We start from the raw sequence: 14,556 nt of genomic DNA, 5'->3' as shown, positions 1-14,556 counted from the left end.
GGGGAGCCTAAGGCCGCCGCCACCGCCGGGCGGAGCCGCAGCCCACACCCGCGCCTGTCACCGCCCCGCGCCCCCTCCTCCCCGCCCGCCCGCGCCGCGCCCCGCTCCGCGGCGACCGGGCACCGCTCGCCTCGCAGCGGCCTCACGCCTCACCCGGCCCTGACGGAGGCGGGGGGCGGCGCCGGTGCTGCCTGAGGCGAGGCCGGGCGGCGGCGGCCCCGCGAGCCCTCGCAAGGGGCACAGCTAGGCCCGGCCCGCGGCACCTGCCCCGCGGCGAGGCGGTGGCGGAGGCGCGGGGCCGGCGCCCATCTCGGTGCCCCCCCGCTTCGCCCCACGGGCGGCGCAACCCGCCCGGCGCGTCCCCTCTCTCGGGCTGCGCGGGCCCGCGGCCGGGATGAGGTAACGGCGCGCGGCCCGGCCCGGCCCCGCCCGGCGCCTTGAAGCGCCTGCCTCACGTGACCGCGCTCCCGGCCCCGCCCGCCCGGCGCCGCGCGCTCTGCCCTCCCCGCACCTGTTGGCGGCGGGGCGGGGCGAGCGGGGGGCGGTATCCAGAGGTAGCCCCGCCCCCGTGCGCCTGCCCGCCACGCGTGCGCGCGGAGCAGGACGGGCGATTCACGCACCCAAAATGGCGGCCGCGATGGATGTGGATACCCCTAGCGGCACCAACAGCGGCGCCGGCAAGAAGCGCTTCGAAGTGAAGAAAGTGAGGCCTGCCGGCGCGCTCCTCCGGCTGGTCCCGGAGGAATGGGGAAGGGGGAGGCCGGGGCCGGCCTGGTGGTGGTGGGCGGGACGTGGGAAAGGGTGGCTTCCCTCACGGAGCCGGGCGCCGTGTTCCGCACCAGCGCGGCGGCAGGGGCGGGGTGGTGCCTGCGGGGAGTTTTGGCGTGCGTTCCGGCCAATGGCGGAGGCGGGTCGCTGCACGTGGAGCGAAGGCTGGCCAATCGGCGGTGCGGCTAACGTGGGCTGTGCGGGCGGGAGGAGGGAGGTCTGGGGGGCTGCCGCTGTCAGGGGCCTTCGCAGCTCGCTTCCCCCGGGCGCCGCCGCCGGCGGGGCCTGGCCGGGCTGGGCTAGGCTAGGCTGGGCTGGGAGCCCGGCCAGGCTGCGTTTGCGGGGGCCTGCGGGCGGCTCGGGCCGGGGAGCAGGGCCGGAGTGCTGCCTCCTCCTCAGGCCCGGCCGTTCTGGCCCAGCAGCCGAGCTGCCCCGTGTGCTGCGGGAGACGCCGTGTGCCAGTTCGCGTGTCTGAAATCAAGCCATAACAACGTGTTTGCACTCAGCGAATGCTCTGCTGTCAGCCTGGCTTTGTCTGCTTCCTCAGAACAGCCATAATACTGTTCTTCTGTCCAGTGCCACCAGTTCAGCCGTCAGCTGGACGGTGGTAGTAATTTTGTTACAGCAGGGTGCAGAGGCAGTAGGGAGGCTGTGTGGGTTTATACTACTGTAGAATTTGAGGAAAAATGACCCCTAGACCGAATATCAGTAAACATTTCAGGTGATTCCTGCTTGTAGGTATAGTTTGGTTTAAATGCAGCTGTCATCAGTGGTGATGGAAGCCCCTAGCTCTGTACGGGGCTGCAGGTCTGTGCAGAAGGAGGTGCTGGGGTGACGACTGACTGTTCTTTGGAAACAGGGACAGATATAATAGCACATGAGAGGAGCAGGATGCAGCAGCACCTTTTATGTGTCAGTGGCATTCCTCCTCAGCAAGGTGCCAAGGCATATTTGTTGAATGTATGGCTCTGTTACAGGTCTGTTGGTTATAAGAGTAGATTATGATGGGGCAGTAGATTAAGTACCTGAGAGTGTGGGAGATGTAAGGATGCTGGAAACTTTTATCCTAGCTGCCTTGAAGTGTGGATGAAGTCCTTGAGAGATGAGTACTTCAGCCAGAAAGCTGGCAACGCTTGAATTTGGAAGATGGGGAGAAAAAATGAGATCCCTACCAACCCATTTCCTAAAGATCTAGTAGTATTGTGATGACTTTTCGTATCAGTATTAATAAAAAATTGAAGTGCTTATCAAAATTGGTACTGTTTATCAATACTTGGCAGTCTGCATTCCTCCTTCAGAATCCCAAGCTGAAGGGAAGCTATGGAAACATTGAGACTTAAAAGGCACACAGTAGAGAAGATTTACTGTAGTATAGTCAGTACAATCATATACTGGAAAAAATGGAAGGAAGCAAAATGTCTAGACTACTTAAGTAGTAAATGAAGATTATCCTTCTACCAATATGTTTTTAGATTGCTTTGAATATTGAAGGGAAGCCTATCAATTTCATAAATTTACAAAAGACCTGATTATGGGTTTTGTGGGGAGCAATAAAAAGGTGCTATGCTTTTCTGCATACCTTGTCTTAAAGTCATCATTTGTAACCAGTTTTCTAAAATTGCCATGGAAAATTGTAGCCGACCCTTCCCCTGAAGTAGCATGGGACAGATATTATTATTTATTTATTTATAATAAACAAAGTATTTGAAAGGTTAATTTGGTTGTACCTTAAAATTTTTATATTCCTGGTACTTCATTGCTTAGTGCCCTTTTTGCAGAGAAGATTGTTCAGGAGTCAGCAAAGTCATCTACCGCATTAGAGATGATTTTAGTTCTTGACCCCAGCTGCTCTGGGGGGGCGATTACTAGAAGAACTGCTGCAAATAATGGAAATTCTACTTAACAAAATGGCATCTGGATTGACCTTTCTCCAAGGCACTGTCCTTTTCATCAGAACTGAGAATGTGGCATGACCTGCATCCTTGCCTCTGGATCTTGAATAGACATGCAGGTGTTTGCATTTGCTTCACAAAAAGGGGGACTGTGGGAGTTACCTTATTTCTGAAGTTGGAAGGAGACTTTGGGTCTGGGAGGTATGTAAGAGGAATGTACCACTGCTTTCTAGTAACATGTACTCATGATAAAGAATGACTCTGGGTTTCTAAGACTAATTATTTTTAATATCTCAGCTTTTCAATTTCAAAAATGCAGGGGATCTTGAGCAATAACAAGGATTTCTGTGTGCTGTAAAATGAGTCAAAACTATGTTTTTCTTTTTCTCCCCCTCTCTCTAGTGGAATGCAGTAGCTCTGTGGGCGTGGGACATTGTGGTTGATAACTGTGCCATTTGCAGAAACCATATTATGGATCTATGTAAGTAAATGATGGGGAAGACAGTTGACAGTTTTGACTTGTACATGATGCACAGCTGAAATTTCCCCTGTTGAGAGTATAATTCAGGAAATGCAGTTTTCAGTTAGGAATGAAGTAGTCACAGTGCAAATGCTAAGCTCTATTTTATGTAATGCTGAAGTCTGATAATGTGTTTTTGTGATCTCTGTCACGATACTGTTTTTCCCTCACCCTTTTTTTGTAAAGAGTAGAATCACTTGGTACCACATCTGCAGACAAGATGATGTTGCTGAGTGTATTTTGGATGCAATAAAGAGGAAAAGTAATAAAGGGCTAGGAGGAACGGAAATTATTCAGGGTTGACAAGTATTGCTCACAAAGAGAGGTATTAGATTTTAGAGTTGGGGATGTTGCTGTGGATATCAACTTTTTGATGACAGTCATTAAGATGAAATCTTGTAACACTTTCTGTGTCTGGCCAGGAAAGGGTTGGACCAATGACTTCATTTCATTCCTCATTGTACAAAAACTACCTTGCATGAATAATTGAGTTCATGTTATAGTACGGGAAATTTTGTAGCCACCTAGAGAATTAATTGTTTGTTTACAAAGGGGAGTAATCAAATGCCTAAATGAAAAACAATGTATTGCTTGTATTGGTGTAATTTTTTGCCGTATAATCTTGATGGTTCAGTTAACAACTGTGCTTGCTATGTAGGAAAATAAAGTGATAATGGAATTAAGTATACAAATTTCTATCATGAAATCGGTGTGCATGCATGAAGTCATGGGTTTCGGTCCCTTAAAGGACTGGTAATGAGTACAAATCCATTTTTTTCTTCCTCAAAACAAGATACTGTTGGCACCGTAACTATTCATCTTGTTCAGTCATGAGGGACAGAAGACCTTTTAGTATACCCCAGGTAGAAAGTTGCCTTATTTGCTTGTGTTACTAAAATGTGAGGGCTGTGGAACCCCCAAAACAAGAGCAGGTTATGCAGTCACCCTTGTTAACTACTGGTAATGGAAACTTACTGTCAATAAGCCTATATGAAAATAAAACACTTCAGAAAAATGAGATCTCAAGTTTATAGTAACTAGTGAGAGATGAACCTGATTTTACATCATATTTAAATACTAATTACAAAACTACTTTCAGAAGGCTGGTTTTGGTGGTTTTTTGTGGATTTTTTTTAGTAAAGAGAAGACACACTGTAACACACAGGGCTGAAAATGGTTTAAGCAAGTTCACTTCTCTGCTTTGGGATAGATATGTTTGTATTTTGAGCCATCCATGCCTCAGTTTATTCTTGGTTATTAGAAAGGGAATAACACTAAAGAGGAGCAAGTGAGAATATGAGTTATGAAATATGCTGAGGTCCTTTGATGTAAAGGTTTCCTTTTAAAGTACCTCTAGCCTGTACCATCTTGAAAAGTGGTTTCAAAAGGGGGTGGACACTGGACTACTATGATATATTAAAGAAGAAAGCACATCACTGACAGGTAAATGGAATTGTAAAGATTTGTTAGAACATAAGTTTCATTTATCAAATTCACAAATGTATAGAATAACTATATAAAATCCTGTAATTAAAGATAATTGTTCATGGGATACATTGTAAGAGAGTGGATGCTGTTGTGTTGCATTCTATGAATCTGCTTCAGAATTACTAGTGCCTCCCATGAGAGACCAGATACAGTCTCATATATTTGCTGTTTTTTATAAATAGCAATAGGACGTATGAGGATGAAGGAGGAGTGTGGATGAGCTGGAAGGAGAGTAGACAGATGTTATTTTCCAGTAGTGAATTTTGTGTGTCAGTTCTTAAAAAAAAAAAAAAAAAAAAAAATCCCACCAAAATGTGGGTGAGGTGGAGAGTATAGGTAGATTAGGAAAAACTGAAGGAAAAGAGTGTAGGTAACTTTTTTTCTTTTTTGAGTTGCTCAAGCATAACACATTATTAGGTTGGGTATGAGCAATGTTATGAAAAGCCTGGACTGCAAATGACAGACCAAAATTGACAGTATACAGAGTAGAAGGGGCTACCTAAATTGGTGTTCTGAGGTCAGTGTTGGCTCTGGATTTACTTGCTTCCTTGTTACAGATCATTAATGTTGTTAAACAACACTTTAATTAGATTCTCAAACATAAGATGTGAAGTGATGGGAAACTGAGGAAAAATTAATAGAATGTGCAGGGAAGAGCAACACAAGATTCAATTTGATGAAATGCAGGATTCAAATGTGTCTCTCCTAGTGATGAAGAAAAACCTTGAAAGGAAAAACATTAAAAGAGTGATAAGTAACATGCTAATGGAAGATTGTTAACATAAAGTCAGGCATCAGAGTTAAGATGTCAGTTCTCCTAATGCATGTGCATTATGACTTGTTATTAATGTGGTCAGAGGATTCTCCCTGCCCTATTCAGTGTACAGAAGGAATGAGTAGATTTTTAGTGGTTTGGTTTCATTCTTCTCTGGGAAGACCCAGGTCCTATTTAGATATTTCTTTAAAGGCGTGCTCTCTTGTGCTGTCATTGCAACATAGTAGGTTGGGGAGTGTTAACCAAACACTATGTTTAGTATAGTGGATTACCTTCTGGTCTAAAATGTGTAATGTAATATTGTACTAAGGTAACTGGTACAGTTTTGAACTGTGTAAAATGCGCCATCAAAATACTGTCCGCTTTCTTTAATAGTAAGATGCAAAGTACCATGTTTGATGTTCCAGCTTCACAAAAGTAGATATATTGCACAGAATCCGAGGAAGAATCTCAGGATGTTTAACAGGTTGAATGTTATTGGATTTATGAGGAAAAAAAAAAGAACAGAACTAAGTATATATAGCTTGCTAAGTCATAAGTAGGAGTGGAAGGTGGTAGCTGTGTACATATATTTTGGGAGTGTGATCCTAACAGGAAATAACGTCATGCTGGGGGGTTATAAGTAGAAGGAATCATATGATGAGATGATGGGGGTGAACTTAGGGTAAATATTTATTAAAATATGCAGATAATTCCTAAGAAACTGGAGAGAATTGCAAGGGGAAAATTCTGAAGTTCCTCTGAACTTTGAAAAACTAAATTGAAGAGCTCTTTCTGCATTTTGGGGGAATAGACTAGACTAGACAAGACTAGAATTTTTCAGTTGGAAGGAACCTACAACAATCATCTAGTCCAACTGCCTGACCATTTCAGGGCTGACCAAAAATTAAAGCATGTTGTTAAGGGCATTGTCCTCTTAAACACTGACAGGCTTGGGGCATCAAACGCCTCTCTAGGAAGCCTGCTGCAATGTTGGACCACTCTCTTGGTAAAGAAATCCTTCCTAATGTACAGTCTAAACCTCCCCTGGTGCAGCTTTGAACCAATCCCACGTATCCTATCACTGGATACCAGGGAGAAGAGCTCAGCACCTCCCTCTCCACTTCCCCTCTCAGCAATCTGTAGAGAGCAATGAGGTTGCCCCTCACACTCCTTTTCTCCAAACTAGACAAGCCCAAAGTCTTTAGCTGTTCCTCATAGGACAAGTAAGGAATATCCTCCAAGTTTATTATCTTGGTTATTTGTTTTTTCCGTCACTGTTTTCTGAGTGAATACATGATGTGTTGTGTTAGCCAAGATATGCATATTTATTTGTCTTCCCAGTAAGTCGATCCCTTCATGACATAGTTTTAGAAGGCAGCATGTCAAGAGAAAGGGGAACACATACAGTGGTTACCCTTGCTCAAGCAGAAGATGCTTTGAGGAGTTCTTATGATCAAATTTACCAGTGCAGTGGGCTGTTATGGTAGCTGTGAACAAAAGACAAGTACTTTATTTCTGTTATGTGTCATTATGGCCAGTTATTTCTTAGGTTGCTTTTCCTGTTAGGTAAATACACAGAAGATTTCTGCAATAGAACATGTATAGGAAGAGAGATGGTTCTTAACAGATGCCAAGATTTAGAAGCTGCCATTATATAATATGCATTTCTGTAACTCCCTGAGTTGAAATGCTTCCATTGCATCTTTCACAATTATTTACAGGTATTTCAGGTTTGAGCTGTATCTTTCTGCCCTCACCTCCAGATACTCTGTCAAAAGCAAGGCAACGGAAGAGTTGGTCGGTATTCCTCCAGTACCTGTTACTGTCTGACTCTTACCACTTCTTTTGGGTCAGCAGACAGCAAATAGCTTCTCTTTCTTTCAAGAGCCAGAATCATCAGCTGTAATTCTCTGGCATAGTTGGTTCTTTTTTTTATGTCTTTGTTGATACATTGTCCTTTTCTGAAATGAGGCAAGTAGGAGACCAAAAAGTGCTTCAGCTTTTGGGAGGCTCTTTTTTGGCAGCCAAAGGCAGCAGTGCCAGCAGTAGTCTCCAACCTGTTTGATGAGGGAGTTAAATCTCGGTGTCTTGTTGGAAGTGCCTTACATCACCACCAGACAACTCCTCCTCAGCTATTTCTGCAAAAGTTCATCTGTCCTTATAAGCTCTTGGGACTGTCGTGTTTTAGACTGTATTTGCTTGTCAGCGCATGTTTTAGTAACACTGCAATGAATTTCAATGCTGCTTTTCTTGCTTACCTAAACCACCTTTCTTCCCTCTCATTTCCCATCAAAATACAGAGTCCTTTAAAGCCTGGGAAAAAAAATACAAAAAATTGTATTGTGTTCCAAAGTATGCAGCTCACAGGTTAGGGCCATTTAGAGAAGTTAAAAAAACCCACAAAATGACCTCAAAGTGGGCTAGGTGGACTTCGGATCGAATATGCCTGATAACCTGTTTCCAGCAGGGAAAGAGAAGAAACAAGGTAAGTATCTTGCGTACTGGAATATTTTCCTTGCTTTCAGCAGAGACTTCCTGAGTTAAAGTTTGCTCTACCGTTGACTTTTATTCCTTCAAATGAATTTCCTCTCCTTTTCCTACTACTCATCTTCTCACCATTTTCTGTTACTGTACAGACTCACACCAAAATTGTTAAACTTAATATAATACGCCCCATGAAACTCAGCAAGACCATGAGTCTCTACTGCACTAACAGTAAAATTGTTGCTGCAATCTTTGGTGCCAAATTTTAAAACAAATGTCCAAAGTAATTGAAGCTCTTCAAGGTTCTTGAGCATCTTGCCCTTTCTTAATCAGATTTAGTTTTATTGCTGTATGTATTGAGGGCTTAAGGAACAAAGACATCAGATGTTTCAGATGCACAGGATTTTGTTCTCTTCTATAGGTAGGCCAGGGCTTTGGAATTCCTGCTGTGGTATATCTTGATGTAAAACATATAACAAAAACAATTTCATTCAGATCTTGCAGAACAGTTTTTACTGAGTTTCTTTAGACCTCAGTATTGTTTTGAGTAGTTCCTTGTGAACAAGGTTAACTGGTCTCCCTCATATCTCAGGAAAAATGTGCCCTTCTCTTGTTTTGTTCATTTCCACACCTGAAAGAGAGTGAAAAATGAAGAAAGGGATGAATGGCACAGAGCAAATAAAAATCACATTTTTCAACCAAACCTGTGGGGTTTAAAAATTTTTGAATCTTTAATTGGTGAATCAAATTCCTTTTCCTCTGAGCATATTTGGGCACAAAAACAGTGAACAGAGAATGGGAGGCTCATTCAGACATTTTCTTTGACAGGAAACAAAAAATCTGCAAAACAAGAAAGCAACAAGCCCATGTATTGAGTTCTAAGCTGATCATCTATTAGTGTGTCTTTTTAAATCATTTGGGCTTGACTTTTAAAGAAAGCATCCTTTAGCAGGAAGTAAACTGTTGGTTTCATAGGTTTGTGCTGCTGCAGACTGTGGAGGAGTTGGAAATACCTTCTTTTTTTTTTATCCTGAAGTTTTTACTTGAGCTGGAGCAGAAGTGAATTGTTCAAGCTCTAGAATGGATAACCAAGTTGCTGGATATATTTTCTCAGTGCTGTACTTGTTCTTTCCTCACTCTCTGTCAACTTCATCCATGCCGCCTGACGCAAAACCCCAAATCATAACCCAAACCTGTAAATAGTCTTTATCCTTTTTGGGATCATCCTAGGTACTCAGCTCCAAGGTATAGAACCTTTAAAATGTACATTTTTAAACTGTATTTCCTATTGTGTATTTTTGGGGTGTACTTACCTTTCACAAGACTACAGAAAAAACACAGGTAAACTCCAGCATATACATGAGCACATTAATAAGTATAACTGATGGTACATAATGTCTGACAAGACAGTGAATTTATATTTAGAGAAATCTGGGCAAGAAGTTTAAGTAACTGTACCTTCAACTGATCATCAAAAGACATCTCGTAAAACAAGAGAAAAAATTAAAAATATTTATCCTTAAAATTTGGAAAGCAGACACATGTTACCAACTACTGGTACGCAGCTCTGTGCTCTTGCCCTCTGGAACTTTGGAATACTGAAAAAGTAGAGGAAGGGGGAAAGCAGGATGAAGTATGTTTTGATCTGATACTTTTGGGAAAACAGTACACATTAAACCACAGCTTTTGGCACTTTCTGGTGTAACAAATGCAACAGAACAAAGAGCTCTTCCCCCCCACCCCCACTTGCTATTATGAAGAAATCTACCAGTTGATGTTGCATGTACATTTTCTACTCCTGCATATATGTGTTCAAACTTTGTTTTCACAGGCATAGAATGTCAAGCAAACCAAGCGTCAGCTACCTCTGAAGAATGCACAGTTGCATGGGGCGTCTGCAATGTAAGGAAACCTTTTATTGTAGAGCTTGTGTGGTGATGCTATGCCCTTTTTTCATGACTCAGGAGAAAACGAGTTCTATAAAATGTTTCAGGTAATCCAACAAAAAAGGCACCCTTTAAACACTATATTTTAGTAGAGCTTAGCAAGGAGAAAGAGAAGAAGGGAGGGAAAAAGAGTGAAAGTTGGAGAGGTGTAACACAGAAGACACAGGAGAGAAGAGAGGAAGATAGGCCCTTACACACCCCACCCCTTTTTTTTTTTAAAGAATAATAGATCTTTCATTCTGAGCATGATTTTCGTGATTGAGGTTTTGCCTAGGAGCTATGCCTTTTTTTTCCTGGTAAGAGGATTACTTGGATGTCAGTATGCTTGATTTGTCTTTCTGCAGGCTGATTCAAGGAGTCAATGTGTGGTAACTAGTTGATTTGCCTCCCATTTTGGAGGAAGATCAAATCTGTTCTAGTGTATAATCTCCAGCTCCTCAATTTGTTGCCATATGCATTCCTTCATACGTGGTCCCACTAGCATGTGAACTCAAATGTGCATACCTCTTAGCTAGCCTGGGCCTAAGCTGGAAGATAAAATTTTCCATAATGGAATAACTACCTGTTCCGCAGTCCTATCTTCATTATGCTGTGGGATCAAGTTACAGTGTGATAATGCTGGGACAAGATTATAAATGTTGTGATTCTGTTTGTAGAGGACAAGGGCAACTTTTTTAACCATGTCAGACTATGCTAGTTTTTGTGTGGAAGAGTTGCCACCAAGTAGAACCTTGTTTTTAAGTAGCTGTATGGGGTATGGAAAAGCGTGTCCTTATTAAACACAGAGATTTTTTTTCTTTCTGATTTTGCAAGTTCCTTTTTATTCAGGCTTCAGTTTGTCCAGAAGACTGGCAGAAAGCTTCAGCATGTATACATACGTATCATTCCTGCTATTCACTGTGAAATCCTCTTTCTTGTCTTTCTGATTATGCTTCATCTGCTCTGCCAATTTTAGCAGCTGCTAAACTCTGCGTTCTCTCCTCCATCAGAAGTCAGTCGGTTGCCACTGCATGCACTGTGGAACAGGCTCCCTGCTGCCCTGCCATTTCACTAATATTCCCTTCCTCTCTGAAAATGGGGATCAGTTCCTTGGTGTTTGCCAGTGAGCTGGCTGATTAGTCCTCCCCACCTTTGTCTGCAAACACTTACTACGCTCTTCTTACTGTGATGCTTTCAATGGTAATTTTCACATTGAGATACATCCATGTGTTCTGAAATTATGTGATCTGAACTTTCTCTTCCAGCATGCTTTCCACTTCCACTGCATCTCTCGCTGGCTCAAAACTCGCCAAGTATGTCCGCTGGACAACAGGGAATGGGAGTTCCAAAAGTACGTATCCTGCACAGATTTCAAGATGAAAAATGCAATTGTCCTTCTGTTAATAGAAATTATCAATGCCAGCTATGTGGGTAATCTCTCATTTCTGGATCTGAGGGCATAGTTGCTGTTGGGAAAGTTTTTTTCCTCCACCTTGCTGTATAAGGACCTTTTCTTAGCCACCTGATGCTGAATGAGCTCTGAAGAAAGCCCAAACAGCTGTGGAGTAAGGGGAAGTTGTTAAAAAGTAGTGATTTCTATTGACATTCTCTCTAAAGAATGGAGAGCAGAAAACATGTGGAATTCACTGAAAGTGAAGCCTCAGGTGAATACTGTACTGCCACATGAGGAATTTTGATTCAGAAAATGACCCAAATATAGCTGCTTGTGTTCCAAAGCATTTCTGCTGAGGTGCCAGGCATCTTATTGGCTCTCTTTGTATCTTGGTGATTTGGTTTATAACTAATAGGCTCAGAGATTAATAGAGCTGGTTTCTTAGCATGTGGAAATCAAATGTCCATGTAGCCATTGCTACCGCTCTGGCCCTTTTATTCATAATTTCTGTGTTCTTTGTTTTGGTTTGTGTTTTTCAAAGGACTGTTGTTAAAATAATAATAGGAGCTCCATGGATAAGTTTTTGAGGGGTGGTTGTATTTTGAGAGGTAATTGTACATAGAGAATAGGTATAGGAAGTTTACCTGTCACTTGCTTCATTCTATACCATTTATCCATTAATCTTTTCTTAACTGGATTTTCCCTCTCCCCACCTCCTTTAAAAAAAATTAATTCTAACCAGAGTCCAGATTAAAACAAAGCAAAACAGATATTATAACTCTTCAGGATTGTCTTTGGAACCTGGTTCACAATCGGTTGCACAAATAATTAAGATGTTTTAATGAAAACTGAGCCCTCATTGCCTGGCTAGTGACATAATATTGCATGGGCAGTATGATGAGAAATGGAAACATGAATTAATATCTTCTTGTAGGGGCTCAGTAATACGTCTGGGACTATGACGAGCTTTGCTCTTGTTTTCATGCAGAATGTATTTGAATTGGGACTCGGGGCAAAAGGTGATGATGCTGAGGGTCTCTTGCACATGATATTGTGGATGGCTTAGGCTCTTTTCTGACTAGTATCTGGATGGGCATTTGGGTGAAGTGAAATGTGGAGAACTTCCTAAGGTTTCCATACCATAGCATTTCACCTTCGTCTGGTTTACATGTTAATTACATCATGGTACAATGAGAATAAATCTGCCTAAATCAGCACGAGTGTAAAAGATAATTTTAAAAAAAGTATTAACATACTATATATTTGCAGGTATGGACACTAGAGAGATGGTCACCACGCTTGTTATGTCATCAGCCTCAGTTATTCTTGACATTATGTGTTTGTTTTAGCAACTTGAAAAATCAGTAATGTATACAATTCCTCTTTAACCTTCATTTCTCCCTGTTGTATACCATTGAATAAAAGCTTGCTGGAATTCCTGTTAAAGTTTTTTGCCATCTGTTCAGGAGCACCAGTCAGTGAATGGGGGAGGAGAATTACCCACAGACTGGGGACTTAAGCTGGGCAGCTCTTAAGCTGAATGGCTGAAGCTGGGTAGCTCTTCCTGTCGCTGTGCCCAATTTTTGACTGTGAGTTTGGTCTCACGCAACTGAGAACCACGCCTCTGGCTCACTGAGGTCGGTGTTAAGTTCCATTGTGTAGTACAGTAGGTAGGTGTAGGGCTTGGCCTGGCTGAGCGTAATTTATGCAAATAGCATTTCATGTGGACATGCTTCCTTGCAGCTGAATTGAAATGATGATCTGTACAATTAGGGGTTGTGTCATTATTAGAAACTACTCTCTCTCACTTCTGGTCTTTAGTTTGACTAGACCAGATCTCCTTCAGAGGAAAATTTCACTAACTGTTCCCAGTTCCATCTTTTTAACTCAAGGGATGTTAATTGAATGTTACTTTTTATCAGTGCTCACAAAGAACTTTCATGTGTCAGGTGAAAGTAAACTCAGAAAATTCACGTGCTCAATTGGATAGAAAGCTAAAAGGAGGCGGTGTACGAACAAACTAGTTCTTGGTTGGTTTTCTGCTGGTATTTTCTCAGTTCAGGCTGAGCTGTAGTTCTTGCTGTCCAAAACTTCTACTCTGAAAACTACATAATGTTTTGTTTGGTGTCTCCTGTGCCAAACAGCCTGGTATCTGCCTCACTGCATCAAATGTTGGCCCCTGTGTTGACAGCCTCTGCAGACGCTGGGAGCTCAGACAAGGTCAAGAAATTGTTTCTGCTACAAGAGGCTGTGTCCCTTCATGTCAGCAGTGGTAGATACAGCAAATTTCTTTCATTGGCTGTTCGTGATGCCACCTTTGGATCAACACTTTTTTGCTAGATACTGAGGATGGGAAATTTGATAGCTGATGTTAAACATTAGTGTACTATAGCGATAAGGAATAAAGGTGGTCATTGACAGAACCAAAACCTGCAGGTTTTTTAGTAATTGCTGGGGCTTTCTCTAATCTGCAGCAAGCAAATGTCAGGATTATTTTATCAGCTTGTGTCAGTGCTCTGAAATGATATGTTTCAAAGTTTTCCACCCTGAAGAAAAGAGGAACAACTAGAATCAGGAGAGTTTATAGCTAGACAGTGTATTTCCCAGGTTTAGTTGGTAGAAGACTCATCCTGAAGTTGCAAGGTAGTTCGGATGATGGAGGCAGGAATGGAACAGAAGAGGAGGGGGAAGATGATCTCAACAGTGGTTAAAGTGTTCATCCAGGCAGCAGGATATCCACGTTAAATGCCATTCCCTGAAATTTGAACTCCCATTTAATGTCCTGTCCAGCTGAATAAAATGTGAGATGTCCGTGTTCATGATTGTCCATTTTGTTTGCAGTCTTTGATTTTTTTCAGGACCTGGAACCCAGATGCTCGCTGATCAGGGAATTTATTTCTCTGAGAACTTTGTTTTGGGTCCAGCTACATCATTCTGGTTTGTCTCCCTTTAGTCTGCGCGTATTGCCCTGAGCATATTTTTTTGGCTGGGGACAGGCATATCAGTGCAGGCATTTCCCTGTCCTTCGTGGCTTTATCTGCATTTGCTTGAGGCTGTGCCTGCAAGAAGACTGGTGTTTTGGTTTGGTTTTTTTATTGCTTTTTTTTTAATGGATCCCTCTAAATGGCAGGCTACAGGCACTCTCCCCCCCACTCCCTTTGAACCTCTGTTCTGCTGCAGTGCATAAAGCCCCAACTGTTAAATTTGATTTCAGGTTGCTATTGTAGCGTCTGTCCCAAACCTGGTTTTCCCAAATGGAAAAATACAGACTGTGAAGCAGCAATTGCTTACAGACCCAGGAAAGAAAATCCTTTTTTAGCTGCTGCCCG

General features: G+C 42.7%; 1 protein-coding gene across 1 annotated transcript; it reads left to right on the top strand.

The window, feature by feature from the left end:
* The first annotated feature begins 561 nt into the window (after positions 1-561).
* Positions 562-12,673, top strand: RBX1 (ring-box 1). The gene is made up of 5 exons (XM_037390732.1): positions 562-703; positions 3,063-3,141; positions 9,741-9,811; positions 11,100-11,185; positions 12,497-12,673. The coding sequence occupies exons 1-5, from the start codon at positions 626-628 to the stop codon at positions 12,507-12,509; spliced, it is 327 nt and encodes a 108-aa protein (XP_037246629.1). The 5' UTR covers positions 562-625; the 3' UTR covers positions 12,510-12,673.
* The last annotated feature ends 1,883 nt before the right edge of the window (positions 12,674-14,556 follow it).

This window comes from Falco rusticolus, chromosome 5 (genome assembly GCF_015220075.1).
Source record: "Falco rusticolus isolate bFalRus1 chromosome 5, bFalRus1.pri, whole genome shotgun sequence".
NCBI classification, from domain to species: domain Eukaryota; kingdom Metazoa; phylum Chordata; class Aves; order Falconiformes; family Falconidae; genus Falco; species Falco rusticolus.
The sequence above is the reverse complement of the archived record's forward strand: the minus strand, read 5'-3'. Positions and strand labels throughout refer to the sequence as shown.